General features: G+C 52.5%; 2 protein-coding genes across 4 annotated transcripts in view; both read left to right on the top strand.

Annotated features, from left to right (window-relative positions):
- Positions 1–286: 286 nt before the first annotated feature.
- On the top strand, positions 287–11,315 carry RHBDD2 (rhomboid domain containing 2). Of its 2 annotated transcripts, none has more exons than XM_030872029.3 (4): positions 287–501; positions 2,573–2,980; positions 7,724–7,874; positions 10,340–11,315. In XM_030872029.3, the coding sequence occupies exons 1-4, from the start codon at positions 324–326 to the stop codon at positions 10,695–10,697; spliced, it is 1,095 nt and encodes a 364-aa protein (XP_030727889.2). In that variant the 5' UTR covers positions 287–323; the 3' UTR covers positions 10,698–11,315. The 2 variants fall into 2 exon arrangements, with proteins under 2 accessions (XP_030727889.2, XP_069899787.1); XM_070043686.1 differs by lacking the exon at positions 287–501 and adding an exon at positions 2,341–2,501.
- Positions 11,316–21,219: 9,904 nt separating this feature from the next.
- Positions 21,220–27,431, top strand: part of POR (cytochrome p450 oxidoreductase) — a 75,580-nt gene continuing 69,368 nt past the window's right edge. The window contains exons 1-2 of one of the 2 annotated variants that reach the window (XM_060285181.2): positions 21,220–21,460; positions 21,673–21,817. In XM_060285181.2, coding sequence (XP_060141164.1) covers positions 21,346–21,460; positions 21,673–21,817 — 260 coding nt within the window. In that variant the 5' untranslated portion in view covers positions 21,220–21,345. The remainder of the gene's footprint in view (positions 21,461–21,672; positions 21,818–27,431) is intronic. The other variant, XM_060285180.2, reaches the window with a different exon arrangement.

The following is a 27,431-nucleotide window of genomic DNA, read 5'->3' as shown; positions in this document are numbered from 1 at the left end:
CCAATTCCAGGCCATAGCACCTGGGGGGAACCTGAGTTCTAACTGTCTTTGCCATTTAACTGCATTACCCTGACACCAGTTTCTTCATTGGTATAATGGGGGTAAACACAGAAAAGGGGGGTGCTGCCGCCAGAGGGCGCTGTCCTACGCGCGGGGGAGACTGGCCAGCGCGACCGGATTGGGCAACTCTGCACGGGGCGGGGCGTCGGGGAGGCGGGGCTTCCGGCCACCTCCTCCGCTGTTGCCATGGGAGACAGCCGCAAGGAGGCGGAAGGAGCCGAGAACCTGCCGGAGTCGCCTGGGGAGCGGGAGCTTTGGCGGCCATGGCGGTCTCGGAGTCCGGGTACCGGAGCTGGTCCTTGTGGCCCGAGGTGCCATCCGCCACCTTCTTCACCGCGCTGCTCTCGCTGCTGGTGTCTGGGCCTCGCCTGTTCCTGTTGCAGCCTCCCCTGGCGCCCTCGGGCCTCTCGCTGCGGTCCGAGGCTCTGCGCAACTGGCAAGGTGAGCAGGGCGGGGCCGGACCCCGGGTGCCAGCCCTTTTCCTCCGACCTCGCCAGGCCCTGGGCTCTGGCCTCCCAGCATCCGCGTCACCCCGCCTCCGTCCGCATCATCATTCTGCCCACCTGGAAGACCAGCCCCATATTCCACGTCTTTGTGCAGAGCCCCATCTTCGTCACCACTGTAATGCTTCCCTACCCAGATTTGTTCCCTTACCTGTCTCCATCCGACTGGTCAAGGCCCCCATATCCATTCGTAGCAAATAGGTTTCATTCACCCCTGCTCCATCACCAAGGAGGATTTTTCTGTTCCCCTCCCTTGTCACATTCACACCTACGTCTGCTTTAAGGGCCCAACCCCCCACTGAAAAATTTTTTTCTTTCGCCTTCGTCAAGACACTTGAACTTTATCTGTGGCCACCCCTATAAGATCCTGGCTTCCTGGGGTTTAGAATTTATTGTGCTTCTTCGTTTTAATCTTAATCCACTCCGATTCCCTGCTCATGGCGCGAGGGGGTATCTTCTACCTTTGGGAGAGGTGTTTGTTTTCTCGGGGAGGGTGAGAGATTTTGCAGACCAATTAAGTATAAACATCTGCTCATAAAAGATGTTCTTAGTCTCTGTTTCTTACCCATTCTTTTATAGGGAGGAAAATGGGAAATTTGTATGACTTGTTTTCCAAAGCACATTCACATGCATTAATCTCGTTTAATACTCACGGTGACCCCATGACGTAATGTAGGCTTTATTGTTGCGCATTATTTAGATGAAACTGAGGCTTAATGCGAAGACTCGCAGAGCTATTGAGTTATATAATTGACACAGGAACCCAGATTTTTCTTTTTATTGTGTGATGTGTTGGGACTGGAACCTTGGAGTTTATGATCCCCAAATTATATAGAATTGCTTCTAGAATCTTCACATTTATACTTGGGATTTCAGTGTCAGAAGTACTCAGCAAGCAGTGACGTACTCTTCAGATAATGAAGCCTTACAGAGATGGCCTGACTGAGGTACATGGTTCATAGCCTGCCTCCCTGCTCAAATCTAAAACTGGTCCCTCCCAACCTCACCTGAGATACACACAGCACATCTGTCTTCAGAGGCAGATGGAAAATGCCAGCCTAAACTGAGCTCCCTTTTTTTTCTTTACTTCACGGCTTCTCTGGGGCTCACAGGCAATGTGAGTATTAGACATGTAAGAGACCTTTGAGGGCCTCGAGTGTATGCCTGTTATTATACAAAGAGAGAACTGAAGCCGATAGGGCCTGTGACTTGACTGAGCTCAACCGGCCTGGATGTGATAGAGCCAAGATTCCACTCCAAGCCTTTAGGCTCCCAAGTCCACTGTTACTGCCACTTCACCAGTCCCCCTCCTTCAGTTTAGTATTTTGGCCTGTGGGGATGTAAAAGTACATAAGAGAGAGGACTGGTTCTAGAAAAATAAAAGTGAGATTCTTTGCTGTCTTATTGCATATAAAGCATGGCTCTGCCTCGAAGACTAGATCAGCACTTTCAAGAAAGACTTCTGAGTTCTGTATCTACATTATCAGTGATAGTTTTCTAATCTTTACAGGTGCAAAATAATTCATGGTCCCTTTTTTCTTCCTCTGAACAGCCACTATGGAAGGAGAGGTCAGGATTACAGCCGAGGAGACGGGCACAAAGAGTGTTAAGTGACACCCACTCAATCCACCTGAAGCCGTTACAATTAATTAACCCTCAAACTGCCCGGTGAGATAGGTCAGTATTAAAACCTAAAAAAGGATTATAAAACACATTGCAAATTTAAAGACCATCCCACGCTAAAAAGTGTTATTTTTTTCCCCACGTGGAAGCCAGTCACAGATAAGACTTGCTCCAGGTCTGGGAAAGAGCGAAGATTAGACATCCACGCCTCTACTTTGAGTCCTGGGTCTTTCGTTGTTGCCTCCCTCTGCTTATCCCACTGGCTCCGGGCTGATTTTCACTGGCAATGAGAGCCAGCTGCTCCCCGTTTCCTAGGTGGGTTGTAACCTGGCTTTCCCTTCTTGGAACAACCTACCGTTGGGCCTCTAACTCAGTTCCCTCTGCAGTTTACAGGCTGGTGACTTACATCTTTGTCTACGAGAACCCAGTCTCCCTGCTCTGCGGTGCCATCATCATCTGGCGCTTTGCTGGCAATTTTGAGAGAACCGTGGGCACCGTCCGCCACTGCTTCTTCACCGTGATCTTCGCCATCATCTGCGCCATCATCTTCCTGTCTTTTGAAGCTGTGTCATCGCTGTCAAAGCTGGGGGAGGTAGAGGATGCCAGAGGTTTCACCCCAGTGGCTTTTGCCATGCTGGGAGTCAATTCCGTCCGCTCTCGGATGAGGAGGGCCCTGGTGTTTGGCATGGTTGTGCCCTCAATGCTGGTGCCGTGGCTTCTGCTCTGTGCCTCCTGGCTCATTCCCCAGACCTCTTTCCTCAGTAACGTCTGTGGACTTGGAATTGGGCTAACATGTATCCTTCCTAGAAGGTAACTGTAGAACAATGACATGCCAAAGGGTGAACCAAGTTGTGGGGCCTGGGGGTGTCAAGTAGATAGAGCTGTGAGCTCAGATGTAGGTAATCTGTGTGCTAGCTTCAGCTTTGAAAACCGTGTGGCCTCGGGCAGGTCACTTCCCTTCTTTAGGCCAGAGTTTTCTCATCTGGAAAAGATCACCATAGCTTACTCCTCACACTGGCTCAGCACTGCCAGTTAGTAAAATATTCTGTATTGATTTTTTCCAAGGTGTAAACCTACATTTGACTAATTTTTTTTATTGGAGGAACCTGAACTACCCATGGGCTGGAGATGTTCCATGAAAGGAATAGGAAACAGGTTTGTTTGTTTTTGTTTGGCTTAATCTTTTTCTCAGAAGAAAAAAAAAATTTTTTTTTATGGTAGGCTTTTACCATATGGGTAGTTAAAAACTTAGGATAAGCCTCATATTCCTTGTATAAATATTCTGGCAATTAGGGGAAAGTATTCTAAAATACAAAGTGGTTCTTTTTTAAACATCAGAATGGTAGTGTTTGGAGTTGGACAAGGTGCATTCCTGACATATCTTACAATTTGTGATTCTGTGAGCTGTTAGTGTGGGTAGTGTATAAATTCACATTGATAACATTGTTCTTATGTATCTTATTTTTAAATTCTAGTTTAATTTCATTGGTTTTAAACTTTTTTTCCTAACATGAAAATTTAAAGCTATACACTCCCCATGTAAGCACTACTTTAGCTGTATCCCACAAATTTTGATATGTTGTGTTTTCATTATCCCTCAGTTAAAAGTATTTTCTAATTTTCCTTGGGATTTCTTTTTTGATCCAAGGGTTATTTATAAGGGAGTTGCTTAATTTCTAAATATTTGGTGATTTCCCAGATTTCTTTTTGTTATTGATTTCTTATTTCATGTGGTCAGAGAAAATTCTTTGTAAGATTACAGTCCTTTTAAATTATTTCTGGCCCAGCATTTGTTACATCTTGGTGAGTATTCTGTGTGTACTTGAAAGGAATGTGCATTCTGCAATTGGTGGGTATAGTGTTCAGTATATGTCAGTTAGGTCAAGGTATTGTATTGTTCAAATCTTCTATATCCTTATAGTTATTCTATTTATTACTGGGAGAAGACTGTTGACATCTCCAGCTAATACTGTAGATCTCTCTTTTTTGCTTTCAGTTCTTATCAGTTTTTGGCTTCAAGTGTTTTTGAAGTTCTGTTTATTGGATACATACACATTTGGGATTGTTATATCATCTTAATGAATTTACCCTTTACTGTTATGAAATTGACCCTTTAAACCTCTGGTAATATTCTTTGCCCTAAATTCTTCATTGTCTGATATTAATTTACTTATTCCAGCTTTCTCCTTTCTTAGAATTAGGATTTACAAGGTATATATGTTCCCATCCTTATATTTTTAACATGTTTATGTCTACATTTAAAGCATCTTTCTTGTAGATAGCATATAGGTGGTTCTCTGTCTGACAGTCTGCCTTTTAAAGGCTTGTTTAGCCCATTTGCATTTAGTGTAATTATTGATATAGTGGGGTTAAGTCTACCAGCTTGCTTTTTGTGTTCTTTTTGTCTCAAATGTTCTTTGTTCCTTTTTACCTCTTTTCCTGCCTTCAATTGCATATTTTCTTAGTATTTCATTTTATCTTCTTTGCTTATTAACCATGCCTCTTTGTTTTCTTTTTTAGTGGTTGCTCTAGAGTTTAAATATGCATTTTTAGTTTATCACAGGCTACATTCAGATAATATACCACTTTGTATGTAAGAATCTTATTCCATTGTATTTCTGTTTTCCTTCTTTCCATCCTTTGTGTTATTGTTGTTCTATGTTTTACTTCTACATATGTTATAAACCTCATAATACATTGCTGCTTCTCTTGCTACTCTTAAACAGTCAATTATATTTTTTTAAAAAGCAACATTTACTCACATATTTATCATCTCTATTTTTCTTCATTCTTTTGTGTAGATCCAAATTCCCACCTGGTATCATTTTCCTTTAGCCGAAAGAACTTCCTTTAACATTACAGTAGGTATGCTGGTGAAAAATTCTCTCCATCTTTGGTTCTTTGAAAATGCTTTTAGTTCACTAAATATAGAATTCTAGCCTTCTCTGATATCCTTTCACTTCTAAAGATGTCCTTGCATTACTTCTGGTTTGTATTGTTTCTGATAAGAAATCAGTAATCATTTTTATTGTTTCCCCATATAATTCATTGTTTTTCTCTGGCTCATTTCACAATTTTTTCTTTATCATTGGTTTTTAGCTATTATCTTGTGCCTTGAGGTGGTGTTTTTGTGTTTACCTTACTTGGAGTTTGTTGATCTTGGATGTGTGAGTTTAGAATTTTCATCAAGTCTAAAAAAATTATCGTCATTATGCCTTGAAGTATTTTTTTTCTATCCTCTTTTCTCTTCTCCAATTATATATATATATAAGCTACATGGTATTGTTCAGTGGGTCACTAAGGCTGTTGTATTTTTTTTTAATTTTTGCCTTTTTTACCCTCTACATTTCAGTTTGGATAATTTCTGTCACACTGCCTTCAAGTTTAGCAATCTCATCTTCCGCAGCGTCTACTCTGCTGTTAAACCTACCCAGTTAGTTTTTTATTCCTTGTGTTGTATATTTCAGTTCAAGAGGTTCTTCTTTATGGTTTTCATTTCTGTATTGCGATTCTTTATCTGTTTGTTATGTTTATGTTTTCCTTTAAACACATTCACTTACACATTTATAATAGCTGTTTTAAAATACTTGTCTCTTAATACCATCATCTTTGTCCTTTCTGGACCTGTTTCTTTTGACTGCTTTTCCTCTTGATTATGGACCCTATTTTCTTGCTTTGTCCCTTGTCTTGTAATTTTTTATTTTTTGATAAACATTGTGAATACTGTGTTATCAAGGGCTGAATATTGTTGTCTTCCTTTAAAGAGTATTTATTTTCCTAATAGGTAGTTAATTTACTTGTTAAGGCATTGCCTTTTGGGGGTCTCTTCTGAATGTCCTGGGTGTTCAGTGAAGTCTCTTTACTCTGGTTAGAACTTGAGCGTGTCCCTGTCCTGTGGGAGCTCCAGGAGTTGTTAATCTTACAGCTCTTTGATAGTTGTTGTTTCTTCAGTAGCTGTTCTTTGCCTGACTGGAGGAGTCTCAGCCTATGTACGTCTACATTAGTGTTTAGCTAAAGACTTGGGGAACCTCTTCGGGCCCAAGGGACTTGTGGCCCCATCCAGAAGAAGAGGAGGAGCTTCTTCTGCCTCCTCTCCATTACTGACCTGTAAATCGCAGGCATTTTTTTCCTCCCTGAACTCTTTGTCTCTCCAGCTCAGGAGCACTGTACTCTGCTTGGATTCCCCGTGCTTGCTTTGGCCGCACGTATACTAAAGTTGGAGTGATACTTGGATTCCGGTTCCTGTGCTGTGGTTTAGAAAGTGCCTCCGGGCAGAAAGCCAGCTTGATCTTGAGGCTCACTTACTTTGTGTCCCTTTTCTTAGGTATCACAGTTTGGTAGTGTTTGTGGTCCAAAGTCTGAAAGCAATTGTGTGAAATATTGTATCCTGGTTTATAGTTATATATGTGGGAGGACTAGTCTAGTATTGTTACTTCATCAGAGTCAGAAGCAGAACAGATTCTTGAGATCATTCTGAAGTCATCAGCCATGACACCTTTTGACTTCCTTACAGCATTGCTTACCACCTGGAATCAGTATTTGGAAGCATACTGTCATCCCTGAAAGAATTTAGACATAGCAAGGGTGTGTTTGTTTATCACAATGACTAGGTACTACCACCATTTGGTGGCTGGTGGCCAGGAATGCTAAATGTCCTATAATGAGTGGAACAGTCTAGCCCAGCAGAGAATTATCTCGCCAGTAGTATTCTAGTTAAGAACACTGCCGCAAGGAACAGTGCTCTTTTGGTGCTTCTGTACAGTCTTCTCTCTGCCAGCACCCCTCTTCTAGCCAGCACCCCTCACAATTTAGGCTTCAACATCCTCATCACATCCTTAGAGAAAAATTTCTCAGACCTACCTAGGCTAGCTTACGGTCCCCAGCGTGGTCATCCATAGATAAGCTTTTGCTTGTGGCCACTTATTCTACCCCAGTACTTGGTACATACTAGATGTTCAATGAATATTTGTCGAGAGGACGGATGGATGGTGGGATAAAGGCTGACTCTTTTTGGCTGTCTAGGCAGTGATGGGCTGACACAGGTCGGATGACCAGAGTACCATCACATCCCTGGGACCTCCCAGGGCTGCCACAGAGGCCCACAGGAAGCTCAGTTGGTCACACTGAGACAAGGTTCCTCCTATTTGGGACAAAGTACAAGAAGATGTCAGTCCTCCCAGAGGGTATTAGGATAGCCTCCTGCTTCATCCCACTGGAAAGACAGAGATGTGTGCTGGCTTCTGACTGTGATTGAAGGGGCCAGAGGGGCTCAGGAGACAGGATGGGTGTGTCTAGGGGAAGGTGAAATGTTAGCACCTGTCTGCCCTCTCCTGTTGCTGGGTCATGTTCCCTCTGAGGTACAGGGGATAGAAACTCAACTCTTGGTTTCCCCTGAGCTTGAAACTCCAGTCAGATATTATGGTGGAATAAGCACTTACTTCCCCTGTACAATCAATGTGGGCACCTGTGTCCTCTGGGGAGTGTTCAGCCCGCCTCCCTTTAGCTGCCTCCAGTTTTCCTTAATATGCCAACCTCAGATGGCTTCACCTACTGCTACTCCATAGACCTCCCAGAGCGAGTTGCACTGAAGCTCGACCAGAAGTTCCCCTTCAGCCTGATGAGGAAGATTTCGATGTTCAAGTACATCTCCGGCTCTTCAGCTGAAAGAAGGGCAGCCCAAAGCCGGAAGTAAGTTATAGAACTCTGTGCTTTATTCCTAAAGCAATTCCTGGGCCTCTAGGGGGTGTGACTCGTTCACTGTCCTGGGGAATAGGCAAGAGGGTGTGGGCAGCCTGGGCCCAAAAAAATCTGTGCACAAGTTTCTCCCGAGCACCCTAGATTCTGCCCAGCTGCATCTGAAGTAGGGCCCGAGCAGGAAGGGGCTCTTGTGCATAATCCCGAGTGACTTGTGGCCCCATCCAGTGGCATTAACAGCCCTCAGCGCCGACAAGCACCCTGTGCAGGTGGGATTGGGCTCCTGCGTGTGACGCTGGTAAGAAGCACAGTCCACGCAACGGACTGGGAGCCTTAGGAGGTGGCATGACCCGAACCTGAGAGGGTTTTCTTGGCCACCTGGCAGGAGAAGGCGAAGCTTACTGTTTTCCAGTCTAGGCACGTTAACTCTCAATGGAAAGTCCTGGGCAAGCCGCCAGAGCTCACGTAGCCTGACTCCCTCCTTTCAGAGAGAGGGCCCAAAGGGGACAAGAGTCTGTCTCCAGGTAACACAGAGTCAGAAGAGCCCAGTCTAGAGCCAGGGGCTCCTGCTTCCGGGTCCTACTGACTCCCTGTCGCTGGGGCACACACTGCCGGCCTCAGGTGGCCTTCACTGGTTTTTGCCGGTGCTGAGAGTTCACAGTGGAGGAGGTTTCCTTTCCTTCAGGTCCCTCCCAAAGAACGGACTCAGCACAAAGTCAAGGTGCTTTGTCAGTGGCCCTCTTCTGCTTCAGCTGTGCAGTACTTCTTGCCCCCGCGCTGCCCTGGAGGCAGGACTTCGGCTGAATTGGAGTCTGCTCCTTGTACTTTATTTTAGGAGGTGGACACTCCAGCCTTCAGCAGCTCAGAGCCCTCTGACCATTTCTTTTTTATTTTTATTTTTTTCACCAGGCCGCATGGCTTGCAGGATGATCTTAGTTCTCTGACCAGGGATCGAACCCAGGTCCCCACAGTGAAAGCGCTGAGTCCTAACCACTGGACCGCCAGGGAATTCCCCACTCTGACCATTTCTTAAAGGCAGGGACAGGTACTGGGAAAAATAGAAATGCACACTCACCCATTTTGTTTCAGGCAAGTAATTCCTGGAGTCTAAATGGGTGGGAGGTGTTTAAATCTAGAATTAGGTGTATTGTAGCTTTTTGGCTCTTAATTGCTGTTCTCACAGAATCTAGAGAGAACTTAAGGGTCCACGTTTGCAAATGCTCTCTCCCCCGCCCTCTCCCGTGAAGGAATCCCCTCTAAGACAGCTGCCGATGTTCACCCCTGGCGGCTGGGGGCTGGCTCTCCAAGGCAGCCCCTAATGAGAAAGGTCTTCCATGCTGAATCGCAGTTACTTCTCTGTAACTGTGACACCGTGGTGCCGGGTGATCCTGCTTCACCATGACGCGCTGATCTGGCCAGGGGCCATGGTGACCCTCTCAGCTCCTTCTGTGTCCCTTGCATGGCGTGGTGTTCGATCCCTCATTATCCTGGCCTGCTGTAGGCACCCGGAACAGAACGTGATGTTTTGGATGACCTGACAACGGGACACAGGTAGTATTAGAACACGCGTGTTTGTTTCGGCAGCGGACCTGACTGCCCGGACAGCCTTGCCTCCCTGGAGGCTCTTGTCAAGCTTCTTATCGGCCAAAACCTCTATATTTTTAAAATGCCAGAAGTGCTGTTAAGCGTCCTGTATCTGTACTTAAGCAGCTGATTTGTAAGCTTAGGTTTGGATTGAAATGTATACAGGTTTAGTCTAGTTACCTAACACAGGTATCAGTGGTGTTGACACTTGTTCTTCATATTTGGAACTCTGCACGAAGGTCACAGGCTAAAACCCTTAGAATGTGTCCCCCTTTGTGGCCCCAGCCGCACGCGTCTGTGGTGGGGTCTCCAACCTCAGCACAGACAGCTCCCCGCGTCTGTCATGTCGGTTCCTGCCTGCCAGGACTTTGAGTTGTGAGTCTTTATTCCTGAAGACGTGGGTAGAATATCTCCCAGCAGACAAGGCCTGGGCCCAAGCTCTGTGTTACCCGTTAGAGCCTTCCCCTCCTCCCTCCCACAGAGGGGGATCCATTCTCTCTGGGTCCAGTTGCTGAGCCGACCACAAACACTGACTGCTGTGATCTGTCCCCATCTCCATCCGGTCCATCCAGTTTGCAAGCTGCTCTTACACCTCAGCGTGTCTCAGGCATGGGCCTGATACCCCTTCTTCCTGCTGACTTACTGCAGGACCGTGAGTGGGCCCTGCCCCCTCTGGGCATATGTTTTCTGTCCAGTTGAGATTGACCTTCCTCCCCGCTTGGCACTTTTGCAGCTGGTTATGGGAACCGTCCACAGCACGTTGTAATAGAAAGCAGTATAGCGGCCCACGCTTCGCGCCTGCGGATCGCCCGCTGGGCTGCTGTGTGCCCCGGCATGAGTGGCTGAGTGACCGTTTTCTCTCTGTTCCTTTCCAGGCTGAACCCTGTGCCTGGCTCCTACCCCACACAGAGCGGCCACCCTCACCTGGCCCCGAACCACCCTGTGGCCCAGATGCAGCACACCAGTGGCCAGAAACTGGCCCCCTGGCCGTCCTGGGTCCCTGGGCACACGGCCAGCCTGCCTCCGTACCAGCCCACGTCCGGCCTGTGTTATGTGCAGAACCATTTTGGCACAGTTCCCAGCTCCTCTGGTGTCTACCCGGCTTCTGCGGGTGCCTCCCTGGGGGTCCAGCCCCCCGCCCCCCTCAACTGCCCCGGCACAGTGCATTCCGGGGCCCTGGCCAGTTCAGCGACTACAGGCTCTAAGGAGTGCTCAAGGGTCCTGATCCCCTGAGAGAGAGTTTCCAGGGAAGCGATCTCCCATCTCGGCCTTCTGAGGAAGGTCCTTTCTGAGCTGAGATGTTCTTGACAAAAAGTTACTTACTGAACACCTCTATGTGCCAGGCTCTGTGTTGAGTATTTTGATATGTGTCTCTATTTCATTCTCATTCATCCTCGTGACAACTTGGTGAAGTACAGCTTGTCGTCCCCAGTTTACAGATGCAGAAAGCGTGCAGTGAGGTCACATGGCCTTGTAGTGGCACAGCTGGGGCACTTGGCTCCAGGCCCAGGCCCTGCCCACCCACTGTCCCGCCCCCCACAGGACACCTGGGAGAAGAGGGCATTGGTGGTCAGTGGCTCGTTTCAGCTCTCCATTCCCTTCCTGTCCTCGTACGTCATGCTCGTGGTTATGCCGTGTTCGTGTGACTGCGTGTGCCCTTTGGGAGCTCCCGGCTGGTGTGCTCGCCAGTCCCCAGGCCTGTGCGGTGTTCCTCCCTTGCGGTGACCCCCCAGCCCCACACCCAGACTTCTGCCCCGGAAGTGGTGCGACGGGCCAGCGTGAGCCGCAGCCGCATGCTTCTGGATCCATAGTGCTGATTACCTTTGTATAAAGAAACAGCCTCCAGCCTGCCCTCGGTGTGTGGTGTCTTTGTGGTCAAGTCAGGCAGACGACTCCCAGCGGGCATCTGGCGTGAGGGCGTGAGTTGAGAAGGTCCCCAGAGAGCTGAAAGGACAAACGGGAGAGTTTGGCAACCCTGAGATTGGCAACAGCGGGGAGCCGCTGTGGTGTTCCCAGGGCCCCAGGCTGGGTCACCACAAGAAGGGCTGCCCGCGGGACCTTACGCCAGGGAGTGACACAGGCACCGGCCGCGGTGGCCTCTGAAGCAAGAGGCGGGGAGGAGAGCCCTGGCGGCTTTGTCGCCTGATCTACCCGCAGGGTCTCCTGTGGGCCATATTAACCAGGAAACCTTTGGCAAGTGAGCCCGGGAAATGTAGTTTGCAGAGGTCAGGCCCCCCACACACCACGCAGGGCGGGACAGGGACAGGGATGTGACTGAGCCTACGGGCGCCCGACCAGGCCGAGGGGAGCTCCTGGCTCCTGATCAGCCTTCAGCTGAGCTCTTTGAAGTGGGCTCACGTTGAGAAGACACGCCACATGCAGGTGTCCTCAGAGACACCAGCACACGCGGCCTTCGTTTACTCCTGGAGCTGCATGGCCTGCTCGGGGCTGGCTTTTTGGGAGGCCCTGGGTTTTGGAGGTGGATAAGACACACCCACAAATCTGCAGCAGTGGACAGGGCAGTGAGTGGCCTGCACTGGGGCGGGGGGCAGGTCATGAAGCTGAGACAGTGGCTCCTGAGCGGGATTGTGAAGAGGATTCACCAGCCGAGGAGCTGGGGTCCAGGCTGCAGCTGAGCCCTGTCTGCAGTCCCAGAGCCTGGTGTCTCCAGCCACACCCAGCATCTTTCCCATCATGTTCACTCGCTGAGTGCAGGCTGCTGTGTGTCCCTTGGACATTTTCCCTCCAGTCCCAGCCTGTATCCAGAGGCAGGTGAGGTGGCCACCTGCTCCCAGTGTGGCACAGTCACCTCCCTCACGTCTGGCCTTCCTGCTGGGCTGTCTGGCTGGAGCTGTGGAGGCCTTGGGCCCTCATGCGACCCCGAGTAGAAAGCCGAAGGGCCCTCAGGGGTCATTCTGTTCAGCCGTCTCCCCCACCCCTGCTTTCCTGAACGGGGTTCAGGGAGGCAGGGTGGGTCTGGCGGAGCAGCTGACAGCAGCGGCTGCCTGGGCTGCGGCCACAGCTGCTGCGCTGAGACTGGCCCTTAGTCCGTTCCCCCGGACTTTGCTTGGGCCACAGCAGGCAGCCTGGAGCCAGGTCAGAGGGGGCATTTCTCCCCTGAACACGCATATGAGAGGACCTGGAGGGGCTCCCAAGCCCCTCCCCAACTTGCTGTTGAATGATCCGCCAGTGTGCCCCCTTCCGCAAACACCAAGTCTGTGTCAAGCCTCAGGCTGGGCCTGGAAACGGAAAGGTGAGCTCCGTGGGGGCAGAGAACCCCCTACCCCCCTGACACGCGGTAAAGATCTGTTGAGCAATTGAATGAACTGGGATCCCTGCCCTTGGGGAGCTCAGTCTGGGGGTGGGGGGAGTGGATGATTAAAGAACTGTAATTCAGCAACGCTGTTCAGGCGCTCCCAGGAGGCGCCCAGACCAGCCTGGAGAGCTGGGGGTCGGTCTCGGATACCCAGCACACACCCTTCCACGGGGGCGAAGGGGTGACTTTGGAGGGAGGGAAAGAGGAAGACCCTAACCACTGGCTGTTAGGAGGATGAAGAATACAGCACGTTTGGCAAAGGGAAGGCCATTATTCCCCGCGCACCAGAAACCTCTCTCTTATCCCCAGGCCAGGAGGGAGCCACTGTAGCCAGAGAAGCTTCCAGACTTCATCCAGTTTCCCCTTTTTCGTCAGCAGGGGGCAGCAGAGAAGCAGCCCCTTGGCTGCCTCTGAAACCTTCCCTGGGGCCGGCACTGGGGGAACAGGAGGAAGAGGGATCGCTCCCGTCCTCTGAGGAGGCCCCTCCCGGGAGGGAACCAGCTTTGTGGTTAACCGCGACTCAAGTTAAGGGCCTTGAGAGGCATGGCCGCCCTGCCCTGCGAGGCGTCCCTCCTTCACACACCTGCTCCTTCATTCTTCCATTTAACAAATGCTTTGTGAGCAACTGCTGAGTTCCAGGCCTGTGCTTGGCTCTGGGGACGTGAAGATGGAGAAGAACGAGTTGAGCCTTCAATGCACTCACAGTCCATTAAGGGAGACGTGCTCTATGGAGTGAGAGAGAGCAGCCAGGTGCAGAGGTGAGGTGAGCCCACCTTGCGGCGAGGGTGTCAGAGAGGAGACTTCCAGGAGGAGAGAGTTACCCAGCAAGGGCAGGGCCCGGAGGACGCAGGGTGACGGTGTGAGCCAAGACAGGAAGGCGGGGATCCAGTAGGCAGGGTGGAGACGTGAGCCCGGAGGCTGGGAGGGCAGGTAGGAAAGAGTTGGACGTGATGAGAGCCCGTCCTGAGGCCCTGGCCGAGGGGTGGGACAGGCAGAAACAGCCTAGAACGCAAAGTGACTTTCCGGGGTCACACCAAGCGTGTGGCCGAGCTGAGAGCGTGTGCACAGCTCTCCCATCCGAAGTCCAGAGCTCCTGCCCTGCCTGAAGGTGCCCGCTCGCCCTCAGGTGGTGGGATGGGGGAGGGCCCCGGGTAGGGGTGGAGGCAGGACAATCCTGTAGGATGAGGTTCCCCCAAGCGTGGAATGAGGGGACTGGGGAAGGGCAGAGCTGGCCTCGGAGTTGGGTACTGGACCTTGGACTCCTGAGACCCGCGGGGCACCTCCTCTAGTCTGCATCCCAGGATGCTCCCTGGCCTCTGCTCTGCCCATCTGTGCCTGGACAACCGCCAGCTGCAGGAGCCGCGTCCCCCCACCTGGACCCAAAGCTCGGCTCCTGAGGCGCCTCCACACCATCTCCAGATCCCAGGCCACCCAGGATCTTGCTCTGTTTTGAGCCTGGAGCCCCTCGCCAAGAAAGCTTGCCTGTCCAAGTCACATCCCAAGGCTGCTTCCTTAACGGAACTCCTCCTGGGGGCCGTCTTCAGCACCCCCAGAGCCAAGGATCAGGTGGGCTACCCATAGAGGCGACACTGGGACAGCTCAGGCCTTCCCAGGGCCTGGGGCAGTTGGGACACAGAGGGCCCACACAAATACACACACACACAAACACACACACATACCAACACAGGCACGTGTAAACACGGACACGACACTTGGAACTCACAAACCTGGGCCCTTACCCACACATAAATTCAAGTTCAAATAGGTAGGTACCCACCCACAAAAATGCACACATATGTGGTTAAGTCACACACCTATGTGTATTCGCACACGTACACGCACAAAATTGTGCATAGGCTGGTCTGTGCCCCAGTACATGCTGTACATACATGCATGTGCACCTGACACGTCACAGAGCAAGGCAAGCCCTTGGGTGGGAACCCCTAACCCCCCCTCCTCGACCTTACCTGACGTGACCCTAGCCTCCCTCCCCAATCTCATCTCCCACCACCCTCCTGCTTTCCCCAAACAGACTGCTGCTGGCACGACGTGAGATGACCAGACAGCTGGCAGGAAGCTTCTGGAGATGAGTGAAATCTTTAGCAGCAGGGCAGCAGGAAAAGCCCAGCGGGCTGAACCTCCCTTCCAAGCGCCCATCACACACTGCCCGGAATTCCACCATCAAAGCCATTCCTGTGGGTTAGGCTCCTCTGACATTGAGGTAACCCTGGAAAAGATCCGCAGTCCAGCCCTCACATTGCACTTGGGAACGTGAGGCCCAGAGAGGGGAAGTTTCCTGGCTAAGGACACCCAGTGAATCCATGACAGGGCCAGCACCGAACCCGGGTCTCCTCACTCCTGTTTGCTCCGCTGTTCTGGTCGGTGGGTGGAATGGGCTGGCGGGCAGCTGGGATCACAGGCAGGCCCAGGCAGCGGCTCTCACCTGGCCCAGCTGAGCCCACTCGGCTGTGCTGACGCCAGGAGTGGTGGCAGGGGGTCTCGGTCCTCACAGGGTGTCCTGAAGCCCCCTTCAGTCAGACTCTGCTGCCGAGGCGGGGTGGCCTCGGTGTACGAGAGCTCTCCGAACCCTTCCAGGACAGTGGCACCTCTCCGGAGAGATCAGACGCTCAGAAGAGCAGGTGAGACCCCTTCTCCCATCAGGCTGGGCCAGGCCATGGAGGCAGGACACGCAGGACCCCTTCCCAGCCTCATCTGCAGCCTGGGGTCTCCCTGGGGAGAGGAGAGCAGAGAGTCCCCACCCGCCCCTACCAGGGCTGGACGGGACGGACCTCCACCTCTCCTGCAATCTCATCCGCACCTCTAGGGGATTCCCTGGCGGTCCAGTGGTTAGGACTTGGTGCTTACACTGCCACAGGCCTGGGTTCAATCCCTGGTTGGGGGACTAAGATCCCGCAAGCCGCAAAAAAAAAAAAAGCTTACCATCCCCACGTCTAGCTCCCCTCGCCGGGACCACACCCCCGTACACTCATCCTTCTGAAGGGAGATTTCGGGGGAGGCTTTTAGGGCACAGGAGAAACGCTCCCCCCCACGAACCCCAGTGCGGCCCCTTGCCCCCTTACCCTCTGCAGTGGCCAGGCCTCGCTGGGCCTCACCTGGGAAGAAGTGGGTCAGGGTGACGAGGAAAGCCCCCAGCAAGGTGGCGCCCCACAGCACCCACACACGTGGCCACAGCAGCGAGCCCACCACCTGCGCTGCACCCCGGAGCGCAGCTTGGAGAGCGATCGCCCCTCCCCAGGGCTCACACCTCGGCCCTGCCCCATCGGGGGCAGCAGCCTCCCAGCCCAACTTCAGTCATCCGCAGGGCCTCCCACTCCGTTGCGCACCCTTTGGTTAGGGTCATGGGTTGTAATGTGTCCTCCCCACCAAAATATGTTGAAGTCCTAACCTCGGTACCTGTGAATGTGACATCATTTGGAAATAGGGTCTTTGCAGATGTAATTAGTTAAGATGAGGCCATACTGGATTCAGGCGGGTCCTAAACCCAACGACTGTTGTCCTTATAAGAAGGCCACGTAAAGACACAGGGACACAGAGACCCACAGGGAGAAGACAGCCGTGTGAAGACGGAGGCGGAGAGGGGGTGGATTTGTCTATCAGCCAGGGGGCGTCAAAGATCACTGGAAGCCACCAGAAGCTGAGAAGATGGGAGAAAGTGTTCCTTCCTAGAGCATTCAGGGGAAGCATGGCCCCCTGGACACCTTGATTTTGGACTTCCAGTCTCCAGAACTGTGAAAGAAAAATGTCTGTTGTTTGAAGCCACCCAGTTTGGGGCATTTTGTTACAGGCCCTAGGAAGCTAATACGGGCAAGGTCGTCTCCCCAGACGGCTACATTCAGTACATCACCATCCCGCTCAGAATCCCAGGAGCCCATCACAGCCGGCTCCCCCACCCCTACCCGGGCCCCCGGACCCCGCCCCTCGCCATCTCTCCACCAACAACGTGGTCAGTTCCACAACATCCTGTGCTCATTCGGTGGCAAGGAACGGGGGGAGGTGAGTAGAAGAGAAATGACATTTTGAACTCAGGTGACTGAGTCCCTACTGGAAATAGGGAGGCCGGAAGAGGGAGGTGGACTGCAGGCAGGGGTGCGAGTGGGTGTGCCATTTAGGGCCGTGTGATTTTGCGGTCACGAGGTCACGAGGCAGAGACTGCTTGAGGCCTTGGAAAGAGATGGTGCTAGAACCCAGATTCTGAAGAATATAGACTTCAGCCCCGGGCCCCAGGGAGAGGGAAGGGAGAGCTGGAATTATAAATTGAGCCCAAGGAAGGAGCTCTGATCAGAAGGCAGAGGGGGGCCTCCAGGCTCCAGCTGCCTCTCCTGGCTATGAGGCCTTGGGCAAGTCACCTGCCTTCCCTGAGCTCAGGGAGACTTGCCTGCGCCACACAGGGAGATTATATAGGTAATAAAGAGGGAGGGGGGTTCAAACCATGCTTCTTTCTAGTGTTTGACCTGGGGGCAAGGCACGCATCCTCACCTGAGCTTCCTTCCCTCACCTGCCAAGTGGAAACAGTCATCCCTATCTTCAGGGAGGTTGTCAGAGGCACCTGACATGATGTGAATGCAGCTTCGAGGGGTGGGGGAAAGGCTTTTATCAACTGTGGCAAATTGCACCAATTCAGGTGGCCTTCTCCAAGCAGGTGCCTGTGTATTGCACCTCAGACTCCGTGAAAACGGGAGCTGTCTGGCTTGGGCTCTCATCCCCAAAGTCTGCATTCACTCATTCACTGAACATCTACTGAGTACCTACTAGGTGCCAGGCTCTATTCCAGGTGTGGAGATGCAGCAGAGAGCAAGGTAGCCAAACGCCTGCCTTCAAAGAGTTTAATAATCTGTGTGTCAGGGACAGGGAGGGAGAGAAAGACAATTAGCAAACAAAATAAACAGAAAATAGTAGCTAGTGATAGGGTGGTGCAGAGCATTAAGACAGGACAATGAGGCATAGAGAGGGGTAACCTTAGATCAGGGAAGGCCTCCTGGAGGAGGTGACTTTTCTGCTGAGACTTGATGGAATCCAAGGAGCAGCCATGAGAGGATCAGGGTGCAAGCATTCCAGGTGGACAGAGGGACAAGAGCAGAGGGCCAGGTGGGAAGGGTGGAGCATGGAGGAGAATGGCCTGGGGTGATGCACACCGTACGCGCTCAATCGATGCTGGTTGCCCTGGGAATCTGCATGTGGGCATCCTGGGCTGGGGAGGCCACACCCATGCTCACGGCTTGGTTCTCTGAGCCCAGATGACCTGTCCACCTGGCCCACAGAGAGCTCATTGTCAAGGGCCATAGATCCTGGGAGCCTGAGCCTTCACAGTGCCCACCCTCACTCATTTGTTTCATTCATTCATTCATTCATTCCCTTACCAAATAATTACTGAGCATCTGCTACATCCTGGGCCTCATCCCAGGGGCTGGGGCACAAAGAGGACCACGGTCCCCTCCCATCGAGGTCTGATGAGGGAGACAGAAACCACAGTAACCCCGGGAGGCCCCAGCTCTGGGAGAGACATCTGCTCACCCCTGGCAGAGCACAGACAAGGGAGCAGCCAGCCCTACAGCACCCAGGGAAGGTGTCCCAGAGGAGGTGATCCCCGAACCTGGCCTGGAGGGCAGGACTCCCCAGAAGAGAATGTGGAGAAGGACATTCCAGGAGGAGAGGACAGCCTGGGACCAGATACTTGGCCAGCCCAGAAAGTGTGGTATGGAAGGGCCCATGGGGCCAGCACCGAGAGATCGATGTGGAGAGGCCGTGGTGGCCAGGGTGAGAAGGGCCCTGAGGGCCAGCCTAAGGAGTCTGGACTGGATCCTGTGGGTGGTGGAAACCTCCGTGGGTTTCCCTGCTCGGGTGACTGTGTGGGGGTCTGAAGGGAGCTGCACACATTCACGTGGCTGAAGCCGGGCTTCTCCCCTGGGGCTGCCCCTGCCTTCCTCGTGTACCCAGGGCTCACGGGGCTGGAGGAGGACATTTAAGTGTGGGCAGAGCTGGCCCTTCCATGTGCCTGAGCTGTCTGCCGAAGCCGGCTCTCGGGATCTCCCTGGCCATGTGATGGGGCGGCCCCTCCCCCGTCCCACCCCCCACGCCGTCTGGGCATTCCTGTGGCTGGCAGAGAAGAAATCTAAAACCCCTGAGCCTTCTCGTCTGTTCTTTGTTGTTCACTCCCAGCTGTGGTCCCTCTTCTGTTAACTCCCAGGGCTCCAGGTGCACAGAAGTGTTACCTGCCATTACAGGTGAGGTAGGGCAGAGCTGAACTCCCCACATGGAAGGATGGAGCCCAGGTGTCCCACTCCCCAGATCCCACCTGCCCCCAGTTCCTCCCCTCTCCGCTGTCTGAGGAAGTGGGCAAGTGGAGAAAAGGAGGGTTTTTCAGCCTCACTTCCTGAGGGCTCTGCCAGGGTGAGGCAAACTCTCCGCCATCCTGGCCGTGGCTGCTGGGACAGCCCCGAGCCCACGTCCCTCGAGAAATCAGCTGGCCTCAACTGCAGGTGTCAAATCCTGCTAACCCAGTATCCCTTCTCCTTATCTGGGATGTGAGGAGGGACAGGAGAGACCAGGACCTCCCCTGGGGCCTGAGGGAGCGGGCGGTAGCCCCAGTAGCAGCATCCCGTCCCCGTCACTCTTCCTTCCCTGGAGGAACCCAGGGATGGGCGGAGGAGCAACGGAGTGTGTGTATGAGTATGGCGGCTTGGGCAGCTGGAAGGTGGATGCATCGTTGTGTGTGTTCAACGTGGGAGCAGGTGGGTAAGTTTGAAGGTGCGGGTGACACTGCCTATTAGACATTTCTCCAGTGGAAAAGGTCCTTTCCCAGGCTGGTTCGGCCTAGGGGCACTGATGGCTGTGCGGGAAAGGCCCTTAGATCCCCTCTGGTCCTGAGAGGAAAGAACCCTTTCCCAGGGCTGCACAGGGAGTAGAGGCAAATCCCACACCCCAGCATCCCATTCATCCCCAGAGACTTTCTCCCATGAGTGAAAACTGCCCGGGTCCTGCCCTGCCCTGCGTCGGCCTCCACCCAGTCCTCTCCAGTCAGTGTGGCTCAGTCCCCCTTGGTGTTCAGCCAGCCCTCTGGGATGTTTGAGGTGGAACTCTCTGCTTGGAGTCTAGCCTTAAGCCTTCATGCTGCAGTCCCAAGTCCTGATGGAAGAAGCCCGGGTCTCTCCGTAGGGCCTTGACCCCTCCCTTCTCAAGGGTGCCAGGCCATTCTGCACCTGGGAGAGGGTCAGTTTTCCTGAGAACCAAGGTCTGATGGGGTCAGGTTCCGACTTTCACTGGGAGGCTCCGGGTGGTATTAGGTAACAGTTCCAGCCCTCTCCAGCCTTCGGAAGCCGGCCCACCCCCCTTCACCTGTCCCGAGAGGCTGAGCTAGGTCAGAATGAGGGCAGAGGATGGTGAGACCCGGCTTCTTTTCCCCCCACCACCCTGCAGGGCCCCTGAGCCTGGCACCCCACACTGGGAGGCAGGGACTCTCACTCCCATTTTATGGATGAGCACATCGAGGCTCTGGGAAGGAAGCCACTTGGCCAGTAAAAGCAGAGTCTTGCTGAGCACCCAGGTCTTCAGCCCACTGATCCTGCCCTGCTCACAGCCAGGAAGGGGGCTTGCAGAGAGGGTGGCCACAATGCCTGCTGGATGTGGCAGAACGGACCTGGGTCTTCTCAGAGCTCTGTGTGTGTGTATGTGCAGGCATGCGTCTGCATGTACGCGTGTTTCTGTGTGCATTTGTGTACATGTGTGTATGCGTGTGAATGGGGTGGGGGACCAGATTCTTCCATGAACCCCTCCCCTGCATGGAGCCCACTCTCCCCCTTCCCCTCACAGAAACTCTCTCCGCCACCCCGTCAGAGAACTCCCTCCCCTCGCCTGCTCAGGAGCCCCTCCCTTGCACAGAACCCCTTCCCAACATATATATAAAGTTCCATGAGGGACTTCTCTGGTGGTCCAGTGGTTAGGACTCTGTGCTTTCACTGCCAAGGGCGTGGGTTCCATCTCTGGTTGGGGAACTAAGATCCCGTAAGCTGTGCAACATAGCCAAAAAACAACAACAACAAAAAATTAAGTTCCATGAGATCAGAGCCTTGGTTTCATTCACAGCGTTATCCCCCGTGCCCAGAACTGTTCTTGTTCTGCCAGTCCTGGCACACGGCAGGCACTCAACAAATATTTGCTGGATAAAGGTAGTAACTCGTTTAATCATTGCAACGATCCTATGAGGTAGGAATGACTCATCGCTGTCGTCATATAGTAAAACCGACACGCAGAGAAGTAAAGTAAATCATCACAAATCATACCATTAAGAAGCGAGGATTGAACCCAGGAGACAGATGCCAAAGCTCTGGGTTCTAACGTCCGTGCCAGCCCGCTGGGTACAGCCGAGGTCCGCTCGGCTGCAACGTGGCGGCGCTGGGAGTGTCGTCATCAGCTGGGGACACAATTCCTGGCCGGTGCCCAGCCTGCTGAGCCTCTCTTGCGGGTCCGCGGGCCCCTCCTGGTCTCACCCCTCCTCTGCAGCGAGAGCCTAGCTGTGCTCCCCCTTAGAGTGGATAGGGCTGCGCCCAGATGGGGACACAGAGAGACAAAAGGAAAAGTCCTGGGGAGAAGTCCAGAAGGTTCCTCGCAAGCCTGTGGAAGGCAAAGGGCCAGCTTCTAGTACAGGACAGGGAGAACCAGAAAGGTAGGCCAGGGTGTCTGCTCCTTCCGCAGCAGAACTTGGTGCTGGAAGTGTGTGTGTGTCTTCTGTTGGGAGAGGTGGAGGAGGGGCTGCCCAGGCGGGGCTGAGCTCTGGAGAGGGAGGGACCACAGGGGTGCTGCCCGTTCTCTCGGGTGTGGGGGGCACCGGCATGGCCATCAGGAGGCCGGCTTCACTGTGTGCCCTTGGCCTCCCAGTTCAGGTCACTCAACTGCAAAACGAAGGTCACGTTGCCCACCGCGGAGCCTGCTCTGGGAGCTGCGTGGACTGGTACAGCGGCCAGGGGGGCCCAGCTGAGGATGAAGCGGCTGCCTTGGAAGACGGTGAGGTCCCGTCACCGAGGTGAGCAGACAAGGGGTGCTGTGAAGGCTGAATTTGATGTGCTGTAGGGTCCTGAAGACCATTGACTCTCTGAGAATTTGGGCAGAATTGGGGCAGATCACAGTCTACCTGGGCCTCGTCCACATAATGCTCAGCTTCTGTCTATTCCCTACTGTGTGAACTACACCTAGAGCCAGGCTGTCTCTCCTCTCCTCCCTCCCCGCCCTACACCCGATGTGGTGTGCTCCAAAGACAAAGAACAAGATAAACTCAAGGGGCCAGTATTGCCTGAACAAAGATTTCCAGGACTCCTATCACTGTGTCACAGTGTGACCACTGCCATGTCCCAGAGCCCTCCCCAGCAGCATGCCCTGTCCCTTTCCCATCCCATATAAGGAAAGACATTTGCCATGTTTTTCTCCCGCTCAGCACACTGAAAGTATACATACTCTGCCCAGTCAGCAGATGACTTGCAGGTCCCCCGGGTATAAAGCCAGACCAGCAACCCATGCTCACTGTCGACCTTCCCTGGCTACCAGAAAGTCGGCCCGCTGTTCTTGCAGCGACCCCTCTCTTTAATAAACTCTATCTTCCTTACATTCTGCCTTGTGCCTGGAAACTCTTTTCCAACCCCCGCTGGGACAACGACACCCGAGTCATCCTTTGCGGGCCGTACTCCCTGAGGGCTCTGGGAGGGTGGTAGGTAATGGGGGCAGTGGTGTCAACAGACCTCACCTCTCCTGGGGTCTGGATCACTGCTCGGAAGCAAACACAGCTGCAAGGTGCCACCCTTCTTCAGGCTCTGGTCCCTTGTTCAGGGCTTTGCTGGGAATTGCTGGGTCTCTGAGGATGGAGAGTGGGCCCCACCCTGGACCCGCCGGTGCAGTGAGAAAGCTTTGTACACAGGAAGAAGGCCCACTCGAAAACCATGCTGTCCCTTTCTCGGCCGCCTTTGCCCCAAGCTGGCCGGGGAGGGGGCGGCTGCGTGTTACCATCCTCTTCCTGCAAGGAAGAAGCCAGATGCCCAGAGATGAGAAACACCAGGGGGGAATCAGATCTCTTTTTGCCTCATTGGGGGCCCACCCGTACTGGTCTGGGGTCCTCGAGGCAGAACCAAAGACCCGAAAGTATCCTATCTGGTCTCCCCTTTCCAGCCTGCCTGTACCTCATCCCCCATTCCTGTCCCCTCTGATCAGTGGACAATGGAGTGACCAGAACACAAGGAAACAAGCCACAGCTCTTCCCAGCTTTCACCCCTTTGATGCCGCCCCTCCCCCTCCCCCCTCCCCCTCCCCCTCCCCCTCCCCTCCTCCCCCCCCCCCCCCCCCCCGCCATCACACACGTTACCCTTTGTTCGTCAGCTCATTCAACAGATGTTTAGGAAGGGTCTGCTATGTGCCAGGCGCGGGTGCACAGGATCAGCTTACAGGCTGGAGGGGAGAAAGCCAGTAATCACACAGCCACACAAATGAATATCTAATTACCAATCGCGGCAAGTGCTCTGGGGTAAATGAACATGGTTCAGTGGGGGGTTTAAACTGAGGACCCTGGCTGGCCAGGTAGAGGAGCAGGAGTTCACAGAGGACCCTGAGCAGGACATGAGGAAGAGAGCATCAGAGGGTCACAAGCCACAGAAGGCGAGGGTGGAGGGGCATTCAAAAGGGCCAAATGCCGCTGAGACATTGAGTAAGATGACAGAAAACTGTTCTTGGGGTAAAGCACAAACTTCTTAGTATGGCCATCAAGACCCTTCAGGATGGCCTCACTGAGAGCTCCACCCACCCCTGGCCGCAGCAGTCACCGTGACTACCTTGCAGTTATTTGCACTGTCCTCCCTGCCTGGAATTCCCTTCTCGTCCTGGCAAATGCCCAATGATCCCACAAGTCTCAGCTCAAAAGCCATCTCCTCCATGAAGCCTTCCCTGACTACCACCCCTCTGGTAGAGCATGTCACTACATCCTTGGGTGTTCCCTTAGCACTTAGTGCAAACCTCTGTTGGAACACATGGCAGACCAGTTGGGCCTGCCCAATGCCCTCTCCCCTCATCTTCCTGCGGGGAAGCAATGGTCCCAGCCCCAGCAGTACATTGGGATGGATCTAATCTGATTATGATAATCCTATGGTCTACTTTTCCAGCCTCCCTTGCAGTTAGAGGTGGCCGTATGACCCAGTTCTGCCCAATAAGACATGAATATAAATCTATTGCAGAAGGCAGGGTTGGAAAACCTTTGCCTTCCACTCTTTATTCCATCTTGAACACAGATATGATGCCTGGAGCCATGGCAGCCATCTTGAGGCCATGAGGGAAAAGTCAAGGACATTACAGAAATCTTGGTTCTGATACTATTGAACTGCTGAGCCAAAGCTAGCAGCAGACATACTTGGACTTCTTGTTTTGTGTGAGAAACAAAGCCTTCTTCATTTAAGCCATTGTTGATTGGGTTTTCGGTTGCTGGCAGCTGAGTGCCTCCCTAATAGCCAGTACTTTACAATTTATTTGGTTGCATGTCTCCTTTCCCTACTTGAGAGAAGGGATCCTGCCCCATTTGTCTTCAGGGCCTTCCAATTTAGCAGGGTGTTTGGCAGTGAGTCGGGGCCCAGTAAGGGTCCATTAACTTAAGATTTCTGAGGACCAAGGCCACTCCCAGGTGGAGGTGGAAACAGCAGTAACTTCAGAGTCTTAGTACTAGAGTTGCCAGGTAAAATACAGGATACTCAGTTAAACTGAATTTCCGATAAATCATGAATAATTTTTAAGTATAAGTAAGTCCCTTGTAATATTTGTGATATACTAAAAGCTATTTATTGTTTATCTAAAATTCACATTTAACTGAGTAGCCTGTATTTTTATTTGCTAAATCTACTTAGGGCTATTTTCCATAAAGCACCCTCACCTGTGTTCAGGGGCTCTTCAGTGGGCGTGGGTGGCAGGGCCTTATCCACAAGGGGAGAGGCTATTCCTGGGGCCAGAGCTTGGACAAAATGGGATGAGATGACTCTGGGAGCCTCACCGGCTCTCTGGCTGCAGAATGTGTAAGAGTGAGGCTGGAGAGAAGCCCCACTGTGAGTAACAGCCATTACCAGGAGGACCAGTGGGATATATGGAGATGTTGGGAACAATGGATCAGACTTTCCAGAAGGGCAGTGCTGAGACCAAGCCCTTCATGTCCCCTGGCAGAGGCAAGCACGGAGCCCTCCCCACACTGGCCTGTGGGTTGGAAGTACTGACGAGTTGGTGTCGGGTCCACCCTGCTTCTCCCACTCCAGGGCCTCTCATACAACCCACAGCATCCTCTGTCCTGCTTGTCAGGCTGCCGGGTGTCTGCCTGTCTCCCTGTGTACCGGCCAGTCCCTTGAGGGTTCTTTCTTCACGGCCCCCCATCTGGTGTAAAATAAAGGGCTCCGTGATGAAATGTGGAACTTGAGGCCAAGGCAAGGGATGCAGTGCCAGCTGCCTTCAGCCCCAGCTAAGGATGCTCCTGGGCTCCCTCCCTGACTCCTTCATTGCTCATGCGGTTCTCAAAGGGTGCGACCAGCCCCTCAGTCCCTGGCCTCAAGGGCTCCTAGGCCTGGAGCTGAGTCTCAGAAAGGAGAGGAAGCTGGGTTCCTTGAAGAGCCACCTAATAATACAGGGGTTGCCATCTGACCCAGGCAGGCCTTCCAAGATCATTGTAAATGCCAGGGCTACCACTAACAGAGCCACCATCCTGGAAATGTCCTGGGAGGCTGGAGCAACTCCCTCAGCGCAGGCTCCTGGGGCTGGGCTCTCCAGCCTTTTCACCTGGCCAGTCAGGTCCCAGGCTGTGCTGAGGGCCTACTGTGTGCTCACTGTTGACCAAAAGAAAAACACACAACCTAAGAGTTGTAAGTTTCAGTTTTTATTCAGGGGGCTTACTGAAGACTATAGCCCGGGAAACAGCCTCTCAGTAGTTTTGAGGAGACTGCTCTGAATGGGTAGTGGGGAAGAAGCCAGGATACATGTATATATGATTTCGGCTGCAGAATACATACAATCAAGTATACCTTTTGGTAAAAGGTCACTGCTAGTCACAAGAAACAGGTATCTCAGTTAATGGTTTTAGTGCTTTTTCTATGTCTGGGAACGTGCAAGAATCTGGGTCCATTAAAATTCTTCCTGAGATGTATCTAACTATCTAAGTGGCCTGTTTTTTCAAAGAACAGAGTGCCTCATCCTGTTCTTGGTGTTGAATTCCTTTTGGGCTGCACTGTAGGTCAGCGACTGCAGTGGCTAATGACTTGATCCTTGAAGAACTGGATGGTGGGCAACATTCTTTGTTTTACATCAGGTAGGATGTGGATCCGCTCAGAGCCTGGGAACAGACCTGGTTCTGGTCCAAGCCCTGCCACTGACAACCTGTATAATCTTCAGCAAGTCACTCCAACTCTCTGAGCCTCAGTTTCCCCCTCTGTAAAACAGGGATTATAACTACCTCCTGGGGTTGGTTGCCACAGTGAAAGGTTTGCTCATGCAAAAATAGTCTGTAAGCTGTAAAGAGAGGTGGATGAAGGCGTGGACCATGTGGGCTGGGGAGTGCCTCTCCCACTGATAATAATAGTCTTCCCTCACTCTAGGAAGGACAGGTAGGAAAATAAGATCTCGATGGCTTAAGTCCCAATATTATCTATTGCTGTATAACAAATTACTCCCAGATCTAGCAGCTTAAAATAACAAATATTTATTATCTCACAATTTTTGTGGGTCAGAAATTTGGGAGCAACTTCACAGTGCGGTTCTGCTCAAGGCCTCTCTTGAGGTTATAGCCAAGGTGTCATCTGAAGGTTTGACTGGGGCTGGAGGATCTGTTTCCATTTCCCACTCATATGGCTGTTGGTGGGAGAGCCCAGTGCCTTGCTGGCTGTTGGCAGAGTGCTCCATCCCGTAGCACACAGGTCTCTCCATGAGGCTGCTTGAACGTACCCACAATGTGCCGGCTGGCTTTTCCCCCAGAGCTGGTGATGGAAGAGAGAGTAAGGCAGAAGCTATGATGTCTTTTATGATCCAGTTTTGGGAGTCACAAATCATTCTTTCTGCATATTCTACTGGTCACGTAGGCCAGTCCTGGTACAGTGTAGGTGGGGACTACACGATGACGTGAATATCAGGACACTGGATCATTGGGGGCCATCCTGGAGACTGGCTACCACAGTCCCCTGCTCCAAGATTTATACAACCACCCCTTCTCCCTCGTATACCAGGAATCTGGCCATCACGTTCCCCTCCCCCTTCACCCTCACTCTCTCCTTCAGTCACCAAAGCCCAGGATTGGGCCTCTACAATACCTCTTTCACCAGTTTCCCCATTTCTCTCCTCTGTTCCCACCCAGGTAAGATCCTTGTCACTTCGATCCTGAACACTCAGGCTCTTCTAATCCAAAATGTACATATTGCATAAAACTTTTGTTGGCTCCCCAGGATACACAGATTCCTGGGCGAGACACTCAGCCTCTGCTCACCACTCCTCGATGGACCTAACTTGAGCTTCACCAATGTTCTCTAAGCAAAGTTGTACCCCTTCATTGACCTTGTTAGCTCTGCCTGGAACACATTCTTTTTGTCTGTCTGTAAAACCCCTAGGCATCCTTCAAAACCCATATCCCATAACCCTTCTCTAAC

This window comes from Globicephala melas, chromosome 15, assembly GCF_963455315.2.
Source record: "Globicephala melas chromosome 15, mGloMel1.2, whole genome shotgun sequence".
Lineage (NCBI taxonomy): Eukaryota > Metazoa > Chordata > Mammalia > Artiodactyla > Delphinidae > Globicephala > Globicephala melas.
The sequence above is the reverse complement of the archived record's forward strand: the minus strand, read 5'-3'. Positions and strand labels throughout refer to the sequence as shown.